This window comes from Mauremys mutica, chromosome 4 (genome assembly GCF_020497125.1).
Source record: "Mauremys mutica isolate MM-2020 ecotype Southern chromosome 4, ASM2049712v1, whole genome shotgun sequence".
NCBI classification, from domain to species: Eukaryota; Metazoa; Chordata; order Testudines; family Geoemydidae; genus Mauremys; species Mauremys mutica.
The window spans coordinates 20446052-20467468 of NC_059075.1; the positions used below are offsets into that span (position 1 = coordinate 20446052).

Consider the following 21417-nt stretch of genomic DNA (forward strand, 5'->3'; position numbering starts at 1 on the left):
TGGAAAACTTTGCCTTGTAAGTATCTTGGACTCAATCCTAATCCCACAACATGGATGCCTTAGAGGCCAATGCAGTAGTAAAGCCAGGCCCCAAAATTATAGAATCCCGTATAGCTCCCTATTGCAGTTGGCAGATGACTGACATTTCTCCATAAAGCAAAGGAGAGAGGTAAATATGGACAGATCAGCCGAGAGGCCAGCAGATTCATGCACTGTCCAAATCTATCTGTCCCAGTTTAGGAGGGGAAAAGGGTAGGCTGTGGCTGATACTCTAAAGTATTTCTCTACCAGGCTTGTACTTTGATTTTGAACCTGAGTGTTGATTCTCCCACTCTGCTAAATGTGAACAAAGTACTTTTATGGGGACTGTGCTTGTTTTTTCAGGTCTGGGTTCTCTGAAATTCAACAACATGTAAAGGCCACCCAAACCCTGGATTGTAAAAAAAAATATATATATATACACATATATACACACACACACATATATACACACACACACCACAACTATGAGTTCATGACGAGACTTGCAGTATTACACATAACATATCTAATGCTTTATTTCAAGATAAAAATATTCTGAAAAGGATAAGACATTTCAAACAAAATATTGTAATAAATATACAGCAGAGCCAGTTCCAAGCTTAAACTACTATGTAATAAGCAACTTTCATAACCATTTTGTCCAAGGAAACATAGCAGTATTACATTGGTATTACAAGACAGAAAGAGCAAAGAGAATGAGCAGAACAGGTCGACACAGCTTTTGTGTTGATAGAGGGAAAAAAAACAGAATCCAAAGCAGGAGAGTTCACCTGGGTATTTAGATTTACATACAAAATTTTGTCTTATGGATTTAAGTCAGATCACAATATTACTGAAACATGTTGTATCAGGGCTCATAATCACAACTTGAAAATTAACAGATCATTTAGCCAACAGACCATTAACCCCATAAGTCATTATGTGGGTGCCCTGACATAAGTAGACCAGATTATGGGGCCATTAGTGGGTCAATGCAGGAACCACACATGGGGTTTGTGAAAAATCTTTACAGAAAGAAAGAAAAGCTGCATGTTTAATAATTTACTTGCATGGGCTGTGACCTTCCAAATTCATGGATGCCCTGAGTACTGCAAGATTATTCTGTGGATCTCAAAAACATCTCTAGAGGGCTGAGACATTAAGCCTTGGCCTCTACACCTCCTTTGAGGAGGCATGACAGCATGAAAACAAAGGCTAGCAGATGATGCTCCACAGAGACGTCCTTTGGCCATTCCCCCTCATTCCCCAGACCCATCCCCTAAACCTGCAGAACTCCAAATGTGCTGTTTTCACAAAGTAACTTTTGCAAGGCTGGAGGGTGTGTACACACATGTGCATGTGGAGGAAATATTGTGTTGGTGCCCATTCCCACCTAGAGTTTTGAGTTCTGTATATTTGGATCTGATTATTTTAACAGAGAGATGGGCCACCTGATGAGGGTTGCTACCCTTGCTGATGCCAAGCAATTGGCCAAGCATGCTATGTGATCAAGCTCCAAACAACTGGGAGGAGATGGTGCCTACCGCTAGGGACCACTTGGAAGGGTGAGAGAATGGCAACAGGTTTGTCTAGCCCTGAGAACTTCATATATTTGCTGTGGATTTTTCAAATCCAAGAACAAAGCATACATTATTTTCCACCACATATTTGCAGTTCTACTGCTTTGTTACTGTATCAAAAATATCACCCCTGGAATTCAAACATTCACATTTGTCCATACACATTCCATTCAGCAGAATCCACTTATCAGGTACCAAAGCAAACAAACACATCTGTTCTACTTCATTAATGGGTAGGAAACACCCTCAGTGCAAGGTATTCATTAAAAGAAATGACATAAATGGTACAATGAAATTGCAAGAATTAGTTTAAATAGCACACCTGACCAATGAAACGGAATTCCTTGAGCACCCAAAGCCTCTGATGCTAGCAGGACTTTTGGGTGCTCAAGGAACCTGGTGAGAGCAGCAAGTGTTTTGAGGGTAATTAACAGGCATGAATTGGTATTTACTAGCACTCTTCACCCTCTGTATTCAACTCCCTTTCTATCATAGCTGCTAAATGACTGACAATGTTTACATTTTATTTACTTTAAAACTAAAAAAATCTTAAATTTATTCATCTGAGCTCTGACAACTGAGACATCACTTAGTCAACAAGTTTGTTTTCACAAGAATAGATCAATTAAGAAGATTCGGTTGTTTTGGTCATTTATAAGGGTATTAAATCTACAGAATATTTTAAGTGTTACTTTAAAAAAGGGATTCAAATCACTCTAAATAAGAATGTGTTTAAAAATCTAAGTTAAATTTAATCAATGTATAATCACAAACTGCACTTACCTCTACGATGATTATACCAGGGTGGCAAAATTGTAGCCCATGTAGCCAGTGCAGACCATGGCCACTTCCATCTTTTATATACTGATATGGCCCATGGAGACTACAGGATGTGGAACAAGATGAATCATGGTATGTTGGATCATATAGTCTCTATGGGGTGCACCACCAGATTAATGATGAGGGTGGCTGCAATCTGTTCCATTGTGTGTAAATTATGTGCAGCCCTTAGGCTGTTGGTAAATTGCCAATATAGCTTTTGGTTAGGCATACTTTTTAATGTTCCGGTGTAACATGGTAATGCAAAGTCAAGATCAGCAGCTATTTTCATTCATGTGGCCTGATATACAAAGTAAACAGTGAATTACTGCCACAGCAACTAGAGTCTGAATGTGACCACAGACAGTGTGTCAGTCCAACAGTCTTTACTGTGTTGTTGTATTCTATACGACATGGTGAGCGTTAATTTCCAACTTTCATCTTTTTCCAGCCAAGCCTCCTCCATGCCCTCTCAAAGGCCACTTGTCCCATGAGGAACGTGATAGTAAAATTACGTTTGTACCATTCTCTAGATTCCAGCACCAGAAAAACAATCAGTACAAGAAGAAAAAACAGAGGATGGGGGGGGAGAGAGAGGTAAATAATTGCATTAGCTATCCTAGAGGCATTGACACATGACAATTCAATTATGACCTACCTTGTCTTTCCTTGCAGCATTGATTCCCCTGTCTAATTAGCCCTAATTAGCCTATGAAAATTTGTAAGTAAGTACATGGTTAAAAAGAAGTCAAACATTGTGTAATCAGTCTATGGAATGCATGGCTGCAGGCACTCAGTTTAATATGCTACTAGAGTTAAAGAGGGGTTGAATAGTTTTATGGCCAATTATACCAATTACATTTGAACTTATGCAAACTAAGATAAGGGTTATCAAGCCTCATAGTTCAGAGGGAAAGTTGATCATCAAGCATTCAGGGAGAATTTTCCAGCGCTGTACTATTAGCCAGGTGTATGTGTATATGCATGCATTTGGATGGGCAGAGTTGATCACTGCCAAAGGCAGAAAAAAAGTCAGTCTTGAAAGGTCAAATTATCTGTTCCATTATGACAAATGCTAGGTTTATAAATCAATATATATATTATTCAGCCCGTATTCTGCCTTGCAAAGTTCATATTCTTTAAAATGATATCTATTTTTGGGGGGAGGGGCGGGGAGGAAGGGAGGCATGCCTTTAAGAAATAATATAGGATCTAGGTAAAACAGTCTGCACCTCTTGATAACTGATTTCAAATCCTTGCCCTTCTCACAAATGAAAGTATGTTTTGTTATCTCTTTCTAATTCCAGTGGGCATCTGTCTATTTCACAAAACACTGCACAATTAGCAGGATCTGGTCAAAACAGGCTTAGCGCTGGAATAGCAGTGATGTTACTGATCAGGATCAACTGGCAGAGCTCTACGGGAAAGCTTTTATGTATGTGCCTGGCACAATAAAGGCCTGACCCTGGATCAGGCCTTAATTAGTAGCAAACTACACATAAAATGTAACAAAAAGATAAAACCCAACATCTCTTAAAATGCATGTAAATCAACAAGTCACACTAATAATACTGTAATTGTCTCTTTCCCCTTTACTTCCACAATGAGAATTATATATATGCTATGATCTCATTTCCTGTTTATTTCCTTTGCTTACATTTTTACTCCAGTTTTCAAAACTAGATAATGTTTTCAGTATAAATATTCCTAAATGCATATTCATGGAGCCAATGCAGTCATAGTATCGGTTAATTTTTAAACTACACTAAAAAGGATGATGAATTTTCAAATTTCAGCTCTACTGCAGCCACAACTCCCAGTCCAGCTGGCAATGCTCAGAGAGAGTGTGCAATTGAACACATGAATAACAGATTCTACAAGCTAGGCCCTCAGAAATCAGAATGCCTATAATAAGCACTGCTATCTTCTGGGCTGTACAATTACACTTTATAAATTAAAATGATGTAATTATAGCCAGCTGAGCTGATCGCAGCATAGCAACAAGGACTATATTCAGGAAGAGATTCTGAACTCTTACCTGAGGTGGAATATTAGTCACAGTTCACTATGGTGGGCCTTCTGATTGCTACTCCCTGAATTGGCTCTGTCTGCTTTCCCCAAGCACCAGGCAATACATTTGCTATAGCTGTAGCCATCTTGTTGTTCAAAATATATAACCACAGCATTTCTGAGTGTCAGTGTTTTAAGGCTATTGCTGTGTGTTTTTCTGTAGTTAAACATTAAGGAATTTTTTTTAAAAATGGTTCTTATGGTAAAAGTACAAAGTTACTGTATATACAACTCCAAACCACAATTCATAGTAAATGTGTAATATTAAAGATCAGAATATTGTAGCAGAAAAACACTATTTTTAGTAGCACCTTAACTCTTTTGGGTCCAATACTGTTCAACACAGAGGAGAAAGAGATGCTGCATGCAAGAATAAAGATGCTAAGGATCTCTCTCAGGAGTGATCTTAGATTGGGTTCAAATACAGCAAAGAAAAATCCATACAACTTCAAGTACCTCACCCTACAAAACAAAACTAATCAATTTCAGTTTGGTAAGCTTATAGGTAAAATGGTGAAAAATAAAAAAACAAGAATAAGTACAAATGCTAAATATTATTTAGTTTACATGGCAAAATTTTCTACTGAACGCAAAAACATTCACACATTGTCACTGCCTAATTCAATGTTTAAAAGGGACACAGTCAACTAGAAGTCTACTCAATTTTTCAAAAAATTTAAGTGGTTTTACAATCAATTTCCAATTGTAATTTTTTCTCCTGTAGCTGTTGAAAGACAGGTACAATAAAAAGGGAAACTGACTGACTGAGGGCTGATTCAGCTCCCATCTAAGTCCATGGGGAGACTGATTAATTTCCTGGGGAGCTGGATCTAACAATAAATAGTGGACATTCTCAAAGTGACTATACAAGAAGTTCTGTCACGTGCAAAATAATCAAATTTAAGGGAAAAAATTTTTTTTTCTAATCTCTTTCAGCAAACAACCTTAGGTACTACTTATAACAACAGCAGGCAAAAAGTTTCAGACAAAAAGAGCGATTTAAGTTGATGGTTTCCCTTTAACTGAGAAGAATTATGTGTATTACCCAACAGGAAGAGCACACACCTACCTGTTATAACACATGTGCTTTTTAAAATTTTTACTTAAAAAGTCCTTGTAAAAATCTGCCATTTCTTCTGCACTCAATGTTACCTTTTGACCTGAAAATAAATTTCAACATAAATACATCAAGGTTTTTCTTGTGATTAATACACTGAACTGAGGACTCAAGAACTGTTGCTCTGCTACAGAATGTGTGTGTGACCCACAGGCACCATTGTGCAAAGAACTACTGTAGAGATGTGTGGTCTACCACACACCGGCACAGCCTTTCAAACCCTGACCAACCCGGCCTTGTTGGGTCACAAAACTGCATTGGCAGTACTGCCAAGTGATGCTCTGTAACCATGAAGGCAGAGGCAGGATTTGCTCTTAATTTTTTTTTTAGGAGAGTTTAAACTATCTGGTGAAAACTTAAAATTAACCAGAACCCTCCCTTTCAGAAAGCATATTAAATTTTAAAAAAAATGATCTCACTAACCTGTTTCATCTTTCATTTCCAGACCTTTAGCCTTCAGTCTTGAGTAAATGAATTCTTCTTTTCCCTAAAACATATTTAACATTATAACATTATAATTAAATGTATTTAATTCTTGAAGTCAGCTATCTTACTGATCAATAGTTTCAATAATCTGAACAATATTTATACACCAGATAATGACTACAGTGTTTTCTACTTAAACCAATAACTGGATCCTCCTCAGGAAACAATCATTTAGACCCAATCCTGTAAACTCTTAAGAATGTGCACAATTTTATTCATGCAAACAGTCCTACTGAAGTAAATTGCACTACTCATGTGAGTAAAGGTATGTATATATGCTTGGTGTTTTCAGGATCAGGACCTTACATTGTAAGTTTTAAATAAGGCAACATATCAGCTCTTAAGGTCTTCCTGCCTTATGCCCATTATAGTGAAATTCACAGAAAGATCTTAAGCCTTTTAAAATAAATTCATAGTTACTTAATAGAATTTAAAAAATTGGTAGCTTTTTTTTTAGTTAATTTTTTTTCTATCTTAAAAACAAAAAAACAGAAATAGTTTTCCATCACAGCTTGAGGTAGATAGATGAGTTGGTCCTCTCCAAACCTAGAATTCAACATATTCTTCCCATGTAAGAAAAAAAATTGAGAGGGACCAGGAGTGAAATGCACTGCTTGTAGCCATTATTTAAAAAACACATCAACAGGACAGTAAAGTTGGTGAGGGGAGATATGTCCCTCATTTTCCCCTCAGTGATTGCATCTATGCCATTGGAATTAGAACAGTAGCTCAGTTTTCAGTAACCAGCTTCAATCTCACATTCCAGATCCTCCAGAAAAGAGAATAGTCACAACCATATATTTCTAATGTAAAAAACAAGCAGCAAAAAGTTTGGAGAATCTCTTTATACATCCTCAAGCAACAGTAATGTACACACACATTTTAGCTTTGCAGCTCATCTTTATATGCACTCCTCAGTATTGATAAGCCTATTTAATGGCCAAAAAAACCCTCTAATATTAATCAACTATAAAATCAGTTTAAAACAAGAGATAAATAATTGCAAAACCACACCATTTAGTAATAGTTTATAAAGGTAAAATAATTAGTTGTAGTGCTCTCAACTATTCTGAACAGCTATACAATATAAAATTATCATGGTTCAATGTCACTATACAATGCAATTGTGAAAAAATTTTCATCTAGCCAAAACAGAATCATGTTTTCTATCAGCTGCTAATGCCACAAATTCTTAAGGAAACTCAGCACCACCAAGTGGCTTAGTACCTCATCTACATGCTCACCTTTCTGAATGACACATTCTGGCTTGCCCAGAATTGTTGGTTCCAAACTTGAGTTTCCTGTCTAAATTCCCTAAGTCTTCGTCCCAGTGGCGATTCATTTTTAGGAATATGAAATACTATTGGTCGGAGGTTTGACTGTCTGTCAGGAGGACCAATCCAATCATTGCAAGAATGTGCTGGAGGGCCGAAACTTGAAGCCTTAAAAAAAAATACATTTAAAAAAATTTTGCATACTGTTTCTTAGAAAAGTATAATAAAATGTCTCACACAGCTGAGTCTAATCTTAAAACACAATAATGAAAACAAAAGTTTTGAGAGTTCAGGTTAGCTTGATTTAAGTTTACATCAGTAATTCACTTTTATGATATGTTTATCAAACTGTCAGAGGCACAAGTGACTTTGGGATACAGACACAGACTAAAGAAACCCTTATATCACACTTTCACTTCTTCATGTCATGGACATTCTGTCTTGTTAATATATTTGATGGTAGCATAGGAGACTGTTATATACGAGGCTCATCCTGTACCTATTTTCATTTGCAGTTTTCCTTGCCGTTTATTCTTTGCTTGTGTATGTTTGTAAGAGTGCATACAGGAGGTACTAACCAGTGGTTTGTTGAGGGCGGAGCAGGGAGAACTCTGGACTACTAACATACTCTGTTAATGACACTTTTTGATTTTGGACAAGTAACCTACCTTCTCTGTACCACAGTTTCCCAATCTACAAAATCAGGGTGATATTTATTTGTCAGAGAAGCGTTCTGAAGTATGTAAAGCACTCTCAGATGAAAGGCAAGGCACTATAGAAATATAAATTATTGTATGCTACCAGCATTTTTAAAGTTATTAAACAACAACAACACATTCTTATTTCTCCATTTATAATTAATCTTAGTTGTATCTTGTAGGCAGGTAAACTAGCGCCTGTATGTGGTTCACACTGCATGAATACTCTCACTGACCGCAGTGGGACTATGCACAGTGCATAAAGTTAAGTGCGTGTATAAATATTTACAAGATTGGGTCCCTAATCTGATGTTCTTTATTTAGAGAGCTCAGTGAACAGGTAACACCTGCACTGTGCTTAGAAAAAATATTCTAAACCCGGGTCTTGTGGAATCAACATTTAGAACAGGGATTGACAACCTCTGGCACGTGGCCTGTCAGGGAAAGCCGCTGCCAGGCCAGGACGGTATGTTTACCTGTAGCGTCCACAGGTTTGGCCAATCACAGCTCCCAGTGGCTGTGGTTCACCATCCTATGTCAATGGGGGCTGCAGGAAGCAGCAGCCAGCACATCCTTTGGCCCGCGCCGCTTCCTGCAGCCCCCATTGGCCTGGGACGGCGAACCGCAGCCAGTAGGAGCTGCGATCGGCCGAACCTGTGGATGCTGCAGGTAAACAAACTGTCCCAGACCGCCAGCGGCTTTCCCTGACAGGCCGTGTGCCAAAGGTTGCCAATCCCTGATTTAGAACTTGGCTAATTTTGCTATATTGAGGAAATTCAGATTGTGTAAAGATTCTCAAACTCTAGCCTCTACTTGTATGATAATGTAGTAATTAGTCTAGAATTGGACTACAATATAAATAGGCTTGGAAGGATTAGATATTTACTGGTAAATGTCAGTAAACATTGCTTTCACCATATATGCACAGCCCAATAAAAAAAAATTCCATCAATAATTGAAATTTATAGCTAAGCAAATTAAGAAAAATGTTGCTTGAGAACGTATTACAGCTTGATTTAACAATATTTACTTTATCTATTTTCACAGAATCATAGAAATATAGGGCAGGAAGGGACCTCGTGGTCTTCTATTAAAGCCCCTTGCACTGAGGCAGGACTAACCATTATCTAGACCAGCAGTTCTCAAACTGTGGGTCAAGACCACATTTTAATGGGGTCGCTGAGACTGGCTTAGACTTGCTGGGGCCCAGAGCCGAAGCCTGAGCCCCACCATCCCAGGCCATAGCCCAGGCGCTTCGGCCATGAGCGGAAGGGCTCAAGTTACAGGCCCTCTGCCTGGGGCTGAAGCCCTTGGGCTTCATCTTTGGCCCCCCTTGGCCAGGCCAGTGGGGCTTGGCCATTGAACCACTGGCTGCAGGGTTTGGCAGCAAAGTTTTTACTATTATTATGCCCTGCCATACTGCCTCCTCAGCCGCCCCAGAGATTGCATGTGACATATCAAAAGTGTCTTCTACAGCAGTGGTTTTCAAACTTTTTTTCTGGCGACCTAGTTGAAGAAAATTGTTGATGCCCATGACAACTGAGCTGGGGATGTGGGGTTTGGGGTGTGGGAGGGGGCTCAGGCCTGGGGCAGAGGGTTGGGGTGCAGGAGTGAGGGCTGCAGGGTGGGGCCAGAAATGAGGGGTTCAGTGTGTGGGAGGGGGCTCTGGGCTGGGGTGGGGGGTTGGAATTCAGGATAGGGTCAGGGCTCTGGGCTGGTGGTGCAGGCTCTGCAGTGGGGGCTGAGAAGTTGGGGTGCAGGAAGGGGCTCCGGGCTGAGGCAGAAACATGGGGTTGGGGCACGGGCTTACCTCTGGCGGCTCCTGGTCAGCAGTGCAACTGTGGTGCAGAGGCAGGCTTCCCACCTGTCCTGGCACTGCGGACCGTGTTGCACTCTGGAAGCGGCCAGCAGGTCCGGCTCCTAGGTGGAGGCGCGCAAGCGGCTCCATGTGGTTCTCGCCTGCAGGCACTCCCCCGCCCCAGCTCCCACTGGCTGGTGGGGGCAGCGCGCGGAGCCCCGTGCCCCCCTTGCCTACGAGCCGGATCTGCTGCTGGCCGCTTTCGGTATGTGGCATGGTGTCAGAAGAGGCAGGGACTGCCGGGGTTCCTGGATGCTGAGCCAGTGCCTTGCATTCTGGGTCGCAACCCGAACTTTGAAAACCACTGTTCTACAGACGCTTTTCCCCTGGGCAGGTTGAGTCCAGGAATGGGAGGTGTGGCTGTGGCCAGTCCCGGGCTCTTCCCGGCACGGGGCGGGGGCTCGGCTCAGGGCTTCAGCCAGCCTGGCCAGGGCTCCTCCAGGCAGTGGGAGGCTCGGCTCGGGGCTTCGGCTGGTCCGGGGCTCCTCCAGGCAGGTGGTGGTGGGGGCTGGAGGGCTTGTGGCTCTGGCCATGAGGGGAGGGCACAGGGGTCTTGGGACTCCAGCCAGCCATAATGAGGGTGTGGGCAGAAGTGCGGAGCTGGGGGCTAGCCTCCCCACAGGGGGGCTCCACCCATGGGGTTTGGCTTTGACTCTACCACCCCACCTGGGACCGCAGAGCTTGGGTGGGCTTAGGCTTCAGTGCCCCATCCTGGGGTCCTGTCATTTTTGTTGTCGCAGTGTAATGAAGTTTGAGAACCCCGATCTAGACCATCCCTGTGTTTGTCTAACATGGTCTCAAAAAACAATGACAACAAGCATTCTACAACCTCAGTTGGAAGCCTATTCCAGTATTTAACTAATCTCACAGTTAGAAAGTTTATCCTAATAACTCTCCCTTCCTACAGATTAAACAGTTTGCTTCTTGGCCCACCTTCAGTGGACATGGAGAACAATTGAGCACCACCCTTTTTATAACAGCCCTTAACATAATTTGAAGACTGTTATTTTGACATTTGATGTTGACAATTTGTGTTTTAATGGTAATAAAGGTTTAATTTTTAGAATCTCAGCATCTACTGTCATTACATAATTGTTGTCAGACTGCCCCTCAGTTAATGTTCTGCAACTCTGAAAATTTAAATAGATAAAGAGAGAAAAAATGTTTAAAAACAATCAATATTATCCATCAAAATTATCTTTAAAAAATTGAATTCTAACCAGCCTAAATATAACAGGTATGTGTAATAGTTTTCTCAAGACCTGCTAGATTTTTTTAACCCCAAATAACACTTCATTAATAACACTTGACACTTTGGAGATTTTTTCATAAGAGCTACCTAATATTAATCTCCACAACAGCTCAAGTGGCAGGTAAATATTATCCCTGGAGAAAACAAGGCACAGAAGAGCAACATAGTTTGCCAAAGCCATACAAGAAATCAATCAGTAGCAGCAGAGGGTCTGATTCCAAATCACTTGCTGGTTGGGTTCCTGCCAGACCTTACTGTTTCCTAAGCAACACACTCATTTATTTGCTAATCAAGAACAACATACAATTAAAAAGCGGCTAATGAGATTTTATGAGACTTGCCGAGACCCTTGGAAAATGTTTCATTTCTTGAGAAGTGCTGTCCAAATACTATTGACGGTTTTACAAAACTTCTTCAAACAATTAAACAGGAAATGTAAGTAAAATCCTGTCATGCGAAACCCTGGGAATACGGGGACGCATGATAATCCAGGGAAAATATCACCCCAGAATCCACACCCCCATTCCCGCACCAGAGCCAGGAAGAACAGGAGTACTTGTAGCACCCTAGAGACTAACAAATTTATTTCAGCATAAGTATTCCTGAGTCCTGTTCTTTTTGCGGATACAGACTAACACGGCTGCTACTCTAGAGCCAGGAAGAGAACCCAGGAGTCCCGGCTCCCAGTCTCTAGCTGGGAGAGTTTAGCAGATTCCCTACTGCCCCCGGGAACAAAGCGCATGAGTCCTGACACCCAGTGCCCAGCTGCACCCAGCAGGGCCCCAAATCTTGTACCAAAAACCATGGGGGGCTCCATGCAGGTCCAGCGGTCCACCTGCATAGAGCCTGAGGCAGGGGTGGAGGCCACCCTCCCGGAAGAGAGCTGGAGAGTTCCGGCTCCCTGCTCTGCCTACTGGACCGACCCTCCTCCCCTCAGCCATATAACCCCGGCGGGGCGGGCTCGCTCTCCCTCAAAACACGGGGCCAGACCCGGGCGGGCCGGGCTCCCAGCGGAGACTTTCCCCGCCACCCTGCGCCCCCTCTGCCTGTTTACCCGGCTCCCCGGCTCGCGCCCCCTCTCAGCGGCCAGGAGCCCCGCGCCGCCACCGGCTCGGGAGAAGCAGCGGCGCGTCCCAGAGCACAGGCGCCTCGCGCGCAGGCCCGCTCTAAGCGTTGATGCTGCCGCCGCCGCTGCCATCGCGCCTCACCCGCCCCTCTCGCGGCAGCTTTACGGCCATGTCGCAAGGAGAAGGCCGCCCAAAACTTCTCCCTGCGGTGCGGCAGGCGGCGCAGCTCCGGCCTCTGGGCGGCGGTAACCGGGGATAGAGCGTCTCGATCGGTCTCTCGGCTGCGCAGCTCCGGCTGCCCTTCGCTCCCTTCCCCGTGCGCCCCCGCCGAGTGAGGGCGGGGACGGGGGCCCTCGGGTTAGCCGCCGTTTGGCCTGCGGGCGGCTGACAGCCGCCGGCGGCCCACAGGTGAGAGGCCGGCGGGGAGGGGGGACTCTGACCGGCCCATGTTCTGTGCGCGGGAGAACAGCGTCTGCTGAGCCGGGTGAGGGGGCGGACGTCGCGGGGAAGAGCAGAGCAGGGGCTGCCTGAGGCGGGGGGGAGGAGGGCTGCCGGGGCGTGGAGGAGGAAAGGGGTCCGGGCTGCCGGGGGCACTGAGGAGAGGGAGAGGCGGGGGCTCTCAGCCACCTGTGGCCCCGGGGCCGGGCTTTCGCTCGCTGCCGCCCCCGCTAAGGGGGAGCCGGCTCTGGGGCCCGGCGCTCGCTCTCCGTTCCCCGGGGACGCCCCCATTGTGAAGTCACCACCTGCCGGCGGCGGGGTGGCCTGGCGGATCCCGGCCCCTCCTGCAGGGATGTAGCGAGTCCGGGCTCCGGGGGGATCGGGGCCTGCTCCAGGGGACTGTCTTCCCCCAAGGCTACCGGCTGGGGTAGGCGCCATGTGGTCATCCCAGTCTGTGGGGACTAGGGGCCATCTCACTCTCCCCCTCCCATTTTATGCAGGGGCCGCGGTGCTGGGGATGGTTATGGATGCTGCTTGAGGACAGGTGGTGCTGGAAGGGCGGGGGAGGGGGACCTCGAGTGAGGAAAGGTGAAGAGTGAAAGTGATTAGTGAAGGGCTGCCGGGAGGTGTGGGGGTGAAGGATACTGAATGAGGCAGGAGAGGGGTGCCAGGGCTAGATGGGCACAGGGGAGGGGCGCTGGATGAGGTGGATGCAGGTGAAGGGCTCTGGGTGTGTAGAAACAGGTGTAGATTGTCAGGGGTACATGGGTGCACGTTAAGGGCACTGGATGGTGGAGGAGGCTGTGAGGGTTGCTGGGGATAGATAGATGTGGGTAAAAGGTTGACAATGTTGGTTGTCTCAGTGTTGGTTGTTTATAATCCCTATTCTGAATAATGCAAGTGAGTGGGAAGCGTATATTTATTTACCAGGTAGGGGTGTGTGTGTGTATGTATGTATATTGTACTAAAAAATTAAGGTTTGGAAATTGCCTCATTGATTTTCTTCATTACTGAAGTAACCAATTTGTTCTGCATTGCTTTTAATCGTTATAGGTGAGAGTGTGAACAAACACTTCTAGCAGTGTAAATTCAAAAGTGCATATTAGGGCTGGTGATTAATCACATTTAACTCATGTGATAAATTTTTGAGTTAATCACAGTTTTAGTCGCACTGTTAAACAATAGCATACCAATTGAAAATTATTAAATATTTTTGGATGTTTTCTACATTTTCAAATTTACTGATTTCATTTACAACACAGAATACAAAGTGTACACTGCTTACTTTATATTATTTTTTATTACAGATATTTGCACTGTTAAAATGATCAAAGAAATCGCATTTTTCAATTCACTTCATACAAGTACTCTAGTGCAATTTCTTTATTATGAAAGTGCAACTTACAAATGTAGATTTTTTTTTTTGTTACATAACTGCATGGGGTGAAAGTAACTTAAAGGACTTATCGGTGGTGGACGGGGTCCTATGCAACGTTGGGGGGGGATGGCTCTGGGCTCCCAGAAGGGGAGGGGCCTCAGGCAGAAGGGGCAGGGATGGGGCCCGATTCCCCCAGCCAGTGCTGCCTGGCCCACGCCGTCCAGGGTTCCAGCAGCGATTTAAAGGGTCCGGGGCTTTGGCCACTGGCTGCCGTGAGCCCCAGGCCCTTTTAAATCACAAGGCCCCAGTGGCCCCCTATCAGTGGCGCTGCCAGTACACTGCTTAAAGCGCTCCCTGGCAGTGCTTTAATGTCGGTTGTGTAGTGGCCTGTACTGGCAGCCACTTTTTTACTGGTACGCTGTAGTGGCCCGTACCGGCTTACTTTCACCTCTGAACTGCACTCAAAAACAAAACAATTCAAAACTTTAGTCTACAAGTTCACTCAGTGCTAGTTCTCATTCAGCCAACTGCTAAGACAAACTAGTTTGTTTACATTTACGGAAGATAATGCTGCCCACTTCTTATTTACAGTGTCACCAGAAAGTGAGAATAGGCGTTCGTTGTAGCTGGCATTGCAAGGTATTTACGTGCCAGATATGCTAAACATTTGGATGCCCCTTCGTGCTTTGGCCACCATTCCAGAGGACATGCTTCCATGCTGATGATGCTTGTTAAAAAAGAACGCCTTAATTAAATTTGTGATTGAACTCCTTGGGAGAGAATTGTATGTTTCCGGCTCTATTTTACCTGCATTCTGCCATATATTTCATGTTATAGTAGTCTCAGATGATGACTCAGCACGTGTTTATTTTAAGAACACTTTCACTGCAGATTTGGCAAAACGCAAAGAAGGTACCAATGTGAGATTTCTAAAGATAGCTATAGCACTTGACCCAAGATTTAAGAATCTGAAGTGCCTTTCAAAATCTGAGAGGGATGAGATGTGGAGCATGCTTTCAGAAGTCTAAAAAGAGCAACACTCTGATGCAGAAACTACAGAACCCAAACCACCAAAAAAGAAAATCAACCTTCTGCTGGTGGCATCTGACTCAGATGATGAAAATGAACACGTGTCGAACCGCACTGTTTTGGATTGTTATCGAGCAGAACCCATCATCGGCGTGGACACGTTCTCTGGAATGATGGTTGAAGCATGAAGAGAAATATGAATCTTTAGCGCATCTGGCATGTAAATATCTTGCGACCCCCAGCTACAACAGCGCCATGCGAACACCTGTTCTCACTTTCAGGTGAAACTGTGAACAAGAAGCGGGCAGCATTATCTCCTGCAAATGTAAACAAACTTGTTTCTCTGAGTGATTGGCTGAACAAGAAATAGGACTGAGAGGACTTGTAGGCTCTAACGTTTTATATTTTGTTTTTGAATGCAGGGGTTTTTTTGTACATAATTCTACATTTGTAAGTTCAACTTTCATGATAAAGAGATTGCACTACAGTACTTGTATTAGGTGAATTGAAAAATACCGTTTCTTTTGTTTTTTACAGTGCAAATATTTGTAATAAAAAATATAAAGTGAGAACTGTACAATTTGTATTCTGCTATAATTGAAATCAGTATATTTTAAACTGTAGAAAACATGGAAAAATTTAAATAAATGGGATTCTATTATTTAACAGTGCAATTAATTTTTTTAATTGTGCTATTAATTACGATTAATTTTTTTAATTGCTTGACAGCCCTAATGCATATCATTTAATAGCAAGAAGCTTGCAGACAGCATTAGAGGTATATGCACAAAAGAACAGGGAAATATTGTATGTTTTGAAGTTAAGTGGTTCACTTAACTTTTTTTTTTAACTTATACCAGTAAAAGTCTCTGTAGCTTTTTAGCTCAAATTAGTTTATTAAATATTTTAAAGTGACTTGAGGCCTTATAAAAGTTGTTAAAGGTAGCATGAAATGTCAGTCAGTGTCTGATATAATTTTGTCAGTCATAGTTCTTATTCTTGCCTTATTTGTAGTTCAGTTGGAACTGGAGGATAAAAGATAATGGATATGGGTAACCAACACCCTTCCATCAAAAGGCTGCAAGAAATACAGAAAGAAGTCAGAGAGATTGAACAGCAGGTGGTGGTTTTCAGTGGCCTGTCTACTGACAGGGATTACAAGAAACTGGAGAGGACTCTGACTAAACAGCTTTTTGAAATAGATTCTGTAGATACTGAAGGCAAAGGGGACATTCAGCAGGCGAGAAAACGAGCAGCCCAGGAAACAGAGAGACTACTCAAGGAATTGGAGCAGAATGCGAACCATCCACACAGACTGGAAATAGAGGCCATATATAAAGAAGCTCAATCATTGGTAGAACGTGAGATCACACCTTTTTATAAAGGTGGCAGCTGTATAACTGATGAATTTGAAGAGGGTATTCAGGATATTGTATTGAGACTCACTCAAGTGAAAACTGGAGGAAAAATCTCGTTACGGAAAGCAAGATATCACACTCTGACAAAAGTGTGCGCAGTTCAAGAGATTATAGAAAGCTGTATAAAGCAGCAACCTTCCCTGCCACTCTCCAGTGATGCACATCCTTCAGTCTCAAAAATTAACTCAGTTATGTGTGATGTGAACAAGGCTAGGGGAACTCTTATTGCAGTCTTAATGGGAGTAAATAATAATGAGACATGCAGGCATTTATCCTGTGTGCTTACAGGTCTGATTGCTGATTTGGATGCTTTGGATGTTTGTGGTCACACAGAAATAAGAAATTACAGAAAGGAAGTGGTGGAAGAGATCAATAAATTACAGCAATATCTAGATTTGGAAGAGGAAGCAGACTCTGCTCATGCTTATGACTTGGCACAAAATCAATCCATTCTAAAAATAGAAGAGATCCGCAAAAAAATGAAAGAAGTTCATTCTTTACTTTTCAGAGCAGAAAATGCTTCTGATTTGTACTTGGGATGCAAGGCAGAACTGCAAGGTTTAATTGCCCACTTGGATGAAGTGAGTCCAGGAAAGAACCCGTGTATCAGAGAAGCCAGGAGAAGAGCAGTAATAGAAGTGCAAACTCTTATAACATATATTGATTTAAAGGAAGCACTTGAAAAAAGACAAATGTACGGTGAACAAACTGATGTGGAACACCAGTCTCATAAGGCAGTCTGGAGTGTTCTTGGACACTTGTCTCAGATTCAGAGGGAAGTGCTCTCTTTTGATGGAAACAGAACTGATAAGAACTACATGAGACTAGAAGAGCTCCTCACTAAGCAACTTCTGACACTTGATGCTGTTGATCCACAAGGGGATGAACGATCTAAAGTTGCCAGAAAGCAGGCAGTAAAGCTTGCACAGAATATTCTTTACTATCTAGACATGAAAACAGATGAGTGGGAGTACTAGAAAAGCAGTGGCCTCATGATAGATATTGCTTTCTTTTTTGCACTTTATGTAGACTGATAGTTCCCATGAGCTGCACATGATTAAAAGTTGTGTTCTTATATTCGCTCGGGTTATGGAGATGGTGTAAATAGTTGGCTTGACTATATGGCAGCTATCCCACACTTTCACCCACTTGCCATGGCAATTGTCAGTACACCATTTTTTCAGTTTTAGTCACCATGTTATGTGGGAGATACGGCTTTCTTGAGGAATTGCATAAGTATCAGAGTCTAATATTTGGTCAAACTGTTTTTTAAAGAAACCTAATGCAAAAGTCAGAGAATGCACATTTCTCACAGATGCAGGAATTTCCTTAAAATACAGTACTGGAAAAACTATTTAAAGAAGACTGGGAATTTAAGATTATTGGCCAAATGCAAGATTAGATCCATCAACTTTACAGCGGCATGGACATACTTCTAATGTGTTATTCTAATCAAAAATTTAAATACAAAAAAAGTTGGCTATTCATTTCTGTGTTTGATTTGGTTCCATCCATTTCACCTTACTGTGTTTTTGGTTTTACAATGTAGCTGTGTTATAATACATGTTGGAAATTAACATTTACATACATAATGACTGGTTGTATCCATTTCTTGTTGTACAGGACATCTAGGAAAGAGTCCCTCAAATGCAGGCTGCCATCTTATTAGAAGATAGCTATGAGACTTAAAAGATAGGAAAACTATAGTATACATAGATTAGATAAATGTGAGGTTGTTTGGGTTTTTTTTACTGCCATCCATAAATCCCTGAAAACTGCACTGGATTATCTTTAGTTGCCATTTAGATGTATTTTAACTCAGTTATTGGATCTAGATTTGATGGGTCTTAGCAACCTGTGAGAATGGAAATCACTTTAAAACGACTTAAGTCAGTGGGTACTCCTGATTTAACCTTGTAAATATAGTTAGTAACAAAATTGTTCATAATTTGTCTCATTTCATACTGATCATATGTGATCTCAAACATAAGACTCAGAAAAGGCTTGCTTATGGTGTGATGTCTCTTCCTTCAGCTCACAAGCAGTTAAGTTAGTTCTGCAGCTTGTTAAATAAACCTGATCCTATTTCTACATGCATGTTCCTCTTCCTTTGTGGATATAGGAATTTAGTAGCCAATATAAATCATACCAAAAGTGTGCTACTGTAGAAGTATCATACAGAATGCTGCACTAAGTGGAATAATGGGTCAAAAATGTGTTTAAATATAGCTGTTTCCCCATATAGCTCCTTTCATGTTAGATTTATAAATTATTACTTTGTAATGGATTATTTATTTGCAACATTTTAACAAGTGTAAATCATTTCAGATATTTTATATTTTAAATACACTAATTAGAGAAAAATATTTTTTGTGAGACAAGTGCCTTTTAACAACACCTTAAAGTTATACCACCTTAGATAGATACAGGAACTGTTTGTCTAATGGCAGCATGATGCATTTATAGTCATCTCTACTAATTGGATTTTTCTATTTACAATTCAGCTATAATATCTATCAAATTAAATAAAGTGATATATTAGGGATCAGCTGTGACTAGATGTTTGAGAGTGGGACTTGGACTCAGGAAATTTGGATTCTGTTCCCAACTCCCCACACAATGACTTGCTTAGTGTCCTTAGGAGAGACAGCCAGCGCGCCTCAGATGGGAAGAAGGGGATAATAAGAGTTACTCACCTTTATAAAGTGCTTTGAAATATCTGGATGAAACAAGCTATGTAATTTCAAAGTATGATTATTTTGATTCACTGAATTTTTATTCATCTGTTTGTACATTATTTGTCAAAGAATTTTTTTTAAAATTAACTATAGTTGATAAGTAATAGCCCAATACTGAGAATGTATTCTTCGGATGCTTCTCCCTATTTTTTTCAATTCATGCGGGGCCTTACCTGTACCCATCTCTTCCCTTTTTTTTTTTTTTTTTTTTTTTTTTTCAAATTACATCTGCTTAGAATTACAGTTTAACCTGTCTACTTCGGCATTTCTTATTCTACTGGCTAAAACAAATTGATTATTAATGGTGTTAAACATCTGAATTATTTTGCTAATGTTTACAAAGGTCATTTCAGATTTTGCTAAGCACTTAAATTGTAGTAATAACTTCTAATATACATTTGCAACTTTCATGACATAACAGTTGGATAATGCTTATTATATTTAAGTTTAATTACTATGATAATTGTTACTGTCTGGTCTCTTCAATGGTTAGATGTACAGCCATTGTTTAAAAAAAATCAAAGCATTTATATTCCTCTGTAGGTCATGTGAAGCTTTCAGCATTTCGAATTTTTTTTCCGTAAAGGTGAATAAGATAGTTTATATTTTTTTCTATTTAAGATTTGCTTATCTCAGCTTTTGTGAAAGGTTGAGTCTTTAAAAAGGCAAAAGCATCAGGTGGATTGAAAAATGATTAACTCAATAGATTCCAGTTTCAACATATTGTGCGATCTTAGCTTTTTACATTTTTAACAGTCTTCTGCTCATAAGTTAAATGTGCAGCATTTAAGATTTGTGGAAATCCTTATCTGGTGCAGTATTTGTAATCAGTTTCTGCATGAATAGTAAACTAAATAAGCTAAACCAAAAAAAAGTATGGTGCATGGATTTTACAGAATCCAGTTTCTGTGCTGAAGAATGTAATTTCTTTGTTTTGTATACAAGATGATTGGGGAACACACTTGCTTTCTGGTAAGTAACTATCCAGCAAGATGTAAAAGGACCAACTCACAAAAAGCCTACATTTTATTAGTAAGTGGAATGGAAAGGCTTTTGTGCGTGCTGTGCTGTTACATTTTAGCAAAAAAAATGAATGGATGTATTTTTTTGTTATGTTTTGAGAAAGTTGTAAATCATGATACTTGTTTGCTGATTATATTGATTTTATGAGCAAATTTGATTTGAAGTATCCCAGTCTTGATTTTGTGGTAACCCATGACCATTTCCCCCCTCCTCCTTTCCAGTTTAGTGGAGTTGTGTGTTTTTGGTTTTTTTTTAAAGTATGCTTAATGGAAAAGTTTAACTAATGATTGTACGTAAATCTTCTTTAAAATGTGTATATCCAAATTTATCTGCATTGGTACAGATTCGAAGTTAAATATTGTTTTATTATATCCTTAATCATTAATAAAATATTTTTCTGCTGTGTATTTGTAGTTGACTTATGTTCTCTATTACTTTTCCTTAAATTTTTGAATGTTAATTATCAGAATGTAACTGATTTCCCTGACAGGAAACTGAGTTTTTATTAAAGATAGAGGCAAGTATGTGTTCTCATTTTTTTTTATTTTTTTTTTAGGAAAATAAAGCTCAGTAAAGAAACAAAATTTTAAAGTTCAAGCTGTGGGATTCATTTATCTCCCTTTTAAATCTTGCTTCTTCAGTCTGCTGTATACCCAGACTGTGCACCAAAATAATTAAATCAGTTTTAATTGGCACTTTATTTCAGTGCAAACCTGTCCATGGATTCTCTTATTTTTGGTTCTCTTTTGATTGTATAATCTGTTATTACCTTATAAAAGACAATCACTCTTCCCCCATAGGTGTCACTGTGAACAACTACATAAACACAGTCAAGCATAAAATGGTGGTTTTAAAAATAGTATGATGTATTTAAATAATACTAAAATAATCATTGTATATTTTAATGGTATGCTTCCACCCAAAATACTATGTTCAGTTTTAATTATCCTCTCTTAAACCCCCCACCCCCAAACATTCCAGTAGAAAAAAGGAGGCCCACAGGTGGGTGGTGAAAATTTCTAACAGCATAGAAATACCTCCATAGGAAGAGAAACTGGATAGAGAGGAATGTTAGGTTAGTGGAGGGCACACAATAGAGGAATACAAATGAACAATATAAGGAAGATAAATTTGCCACTATTTACCTTTTA

The 21417-nt window shown here is 41.0% G+C and overlaps 2 protein-coding genes across 6 annotated transcripts; one reads left to right on the forward strand and one right to left on the reverse strand.

Moving 5' to 3' along the window:
- Positions 1-532: 532 nt before the first annotated feature.
- Positions 533-12512, reverse strand: LOC123369517 (cytochrome c oxidase assembly factor 8). The gene is made up of 5 exons (XM_045015190.1): positions 12384-12512; positions 7338-7535; positions 6031-6094; positions 5560-5650; positions 533-2949 (listed from the first exon to the last, which is right to left on the reverse strand). The coding sequence occupies exons 1-5, from the start codon at positions 12411-12413 to the stop codon at positions 2844-2846; spliced, it is 489 nt and encodes a 162-aa protein (XP_044871125.1). The 5' UTR covers positions 12414-12512; the 3' UTR covers positions 533-2843.
- BAG5 (BAG cochaperone 5) lies at positions 12511-20684 on the forward strand. Of its 5 annotated transcripts, none has more exons than XM_045015186.1 (2): positions 12511-12650; positions 16102-20684. In XM_045015186.1, exon 2 carries the CDS (start codon positions 16130-16132, stop codon positions 17480-17482), a length of 1353 nt encoding a protein of 450 aa, XP_044871121.1. In that variant the 5' UTR covers positions 12511-12650; positions 16102-16129; the 3' UTR covers positions 17483-20684. The 5 variants fall into 5 exon arrangements, with proteins under 5 accessions (XP_044871121.1, XP_044871122.1, XP_044871124.1 ...); XM_045015187.1 differs by lacking the exon at positions 12511-12650 and adding an exon at positions 12669-12726; XM_045015189.1 differs by lacking the exon at positions 12511-12650 and adding an exon at positions 12703-12726 and having other exon boundaries at positions 16107-20684.
- The last annotated feature ends 733 nt before the right edge of the window (positions 20685-21417 follow it).